At 34.9% G+C, this 2,500-nt stretch overlaps 1 protein-coding gene across 1 annotated transcript in view; it reads left to right on the top strand.

The window, feature by feature from the left end:
• The window catches only part of ATPsynF (ATP synthase, subunit F), a 9,105-nt gene extending 7,429 nt beyond the window's left edge, over nucleotides 1–1,676 (top strand). Inside the window, exons 3-4 of the mRNA XM_027362908.2 lie at nucleotides 603–696; nucleotides 1,390–1,676. Of these exons, the coding sequence (XP_027218709.1) occupies nucleotides 603–696; nucleotides 1,390–1,418 (123 nt within the window). The 3' untranslated portion in view covers nucleotides 1,419–1,676. The remainder of the gene's footprint in view (nucleotides 1–602; nucleotides 697–1,389) is intronic.
• Nucleotides 1,677–2,500: the final 824 nt, after the last annotated feature.

Raw genomic sequence — 2,500 nt, 5'->3', positions numbered from 1 at the left:
GCAAGTTTTGAACCTACTCTATTTGTCAGATGTAGGAACAGTGGGGAAGTGACTTAAATAAGAAAGAGATGTAATTTGCATGTTTTGGTTCTATCAAAATAACAGTAACATCTTGCACAGAAGTTCTCGTTCATACCTTTTCTACATTTGTCACAAAAGCTCAGTCGTTATGGGTGTGGGCATGTGTAATTGTTTCTATACCAATGCATGTGGATAAGTTAATGTATGTAAAAATACATAAAGTGCAATACATTCTTTGCAACTGTGTAATGGATTTCAGGCAATGCAGTAATCAACTAAATTAGTACTTAGAATAATTATTTGCAGTTAGTGGAAACCTTTGAGAGTATTTATTTTCAAGTAATCCAGCTATACTATTTCAAACTATTATAATTGATACTTGCTTATAGTTAAGAAACTACTTTAAATAATATCCATCATTTCTGTCATAAACCAGAAAAGTAGTTGGATGTTGTCTGATTTAGAACATTTTATAGATAAAGTATGATGCTTTGGCCATGTCTTTCACCAGTTTGCTTGATTATTTATTATTCCATCTAGTAACATGTTGAAAATAATGGAATATAACCTCTCTATTCCAGTATGTCCAGCCTAAGAAGACTGGTATTGCCCCCTTCCTGCAGCTGATGGTGGGGTCCATGGCCTTCTTCTATATGCTCAACTACGGCAAGATGGGTAAGGACTCCTCTTTCATTTGTTTTGTAATGGCTGTAGATACTTCTTAAAAGCTTATTTTTTGTTGAAAGGCAAGCATTCTTTGGTTGCTACTGTTTCTCCTCCTCCTCCTCACTGGTTACTCTGGTGCTTCCTCCTCCTCCTCCTCTTCCTCCTTTCCTCCCTCCCTCCATTCTGTGGTTCCTCTGCTTCCTGCTCCTCCTCCCATTTTCTTTTTTTCAATATATGATGCATTTTGTTACACACTAAATACTGAGCAGTTATATCTCAAATAATGCAGATATGAATTCACTGTAAAAACTTGTTGATTAAAGTAAAAATAAAGTTTTGTGAATCTATTAATGAGATACCGAAAGTGATTGTATTAGTCTTTAATGTAATTTATGATTAAACCATAAGCCTTTTTTCCCCCCTCAAGACAAGTGTAGTCTATTTTTCACCAGCTTTGAGTCAGCATGTACAAAATAATTTGTTTTATCTTCTAATTAAATTCTATAAAACTTTTGGGTATGTTCTCCAAGTTCCTGGTCTAAAAATACTAGTATAAGTGCCCATGTTACAATAGGTTTTCATTTTCACTTTCAACATAGCTTACATAAATGAGATTTGCTTCATACCACAATGATTGTTAAAACCCTGTCAACTGCCAGATACACTGAACTTAAAGCAATTTTTCCTCTTCCCTTCTTCCAGTTCACCACAGGAATTACAAGCACCACTAAGGCATCAGCAGTTGAGCTCCTTCATCGCCAGTGCTATCCCAGTCCACAGCCACCATTGGACAAGCACAGGGAATGCCATTTGTAATCATAGTTTAGAAGAGGGAAAAAGAACTTGCGTACTGACTCCTCCAAAATTACCTGGCTGCCGCTTGTTTGTTGGCTGCTTGTGAATGAAAACAATTTTTTGAATGTATAAACTTGTAAATGACATAAGTACCATGTATCTTTATGTATAAAATAATAAAAAGTTGAATTATATATACATTATGATATATTTCATTTCACACCATTCACCAAGGACAGAAGAAATAATGGTTAAAATAATTATACAGTTTTATTTCATATCTTGACATCCCTATTTACAAATGTAAAAACACTTTACAAACTTGAACATGTTAAATCACTGAACTTTGTGCACAATTAGGCTATCCAAAATGATGGCTGGTGCCCATTGCCCCACTGTCTTTTAATGAGGAAAAATCAATAAGAAAACAAAATGGAGAATATAAAACCAAGACACTAAACGTGCAATATATATATAAATGGGCCACCAAAAGGAAAAATGTAGATTAAGAAAGGGGAAATCTGTCAATGTCCAATTTGAAGGTTTCATGTATGCATAAAAATAAAAATAATAATAATAATAAATAAAAAAATTGGACAAGCATTTTCAGCTCCATTCTAAAATGTTAAAAATTATATATATAACGCTGTCGAGCACACAAGTCTGCTTTCCTACATCCAAACACTTAGTTGAGGTTTGAGTAAACCTGGAAGAAAGGGAACTCTCCAACTTTCCGTGAATACCTCATCCTTGTATTTAACTTGGGAGGGGGGGGGGGGGGGGGCAAGGATAGGGGGACCTGGTGATACTTATAATAATGGTAATAATACAAACTAAAAAAATAAAAAAATACAGAAATTGGCACTCCTTTCAAAAGAGTATTGTTGCAATTAGCACCTTGAAAAACTTGTCTAAAACCAATTTCTTCCTCAACTACCTCTTGAAAGAGGGAGGAGGAGGGGGAAAGGAGGGACTTCATTCCAGCCACAATTATCCTACCTGTTATTCAATTATTGTC

This window comes from Penaeus vannamei, chromosome 11 (genome assembly GCF_042767895.1).
Source record: "Penaeus vannamei isolate JL-2024 chromosome 11, ASM4276789v1, whole genome shotgun sequence".
NCBI classification, from domain to species: domain Eukaryota; kingdom Metazoa; phylum Arthropoda; class Malacostraca; order Decapoda; family Penaeidae; genus Penaeus; species Penaeus vannamei.
The sequence above is the reverse complement of the archived record's forward strand: the minus strand, read 5'-3'. Positions and strand labels throughout refer to the sequence as shown.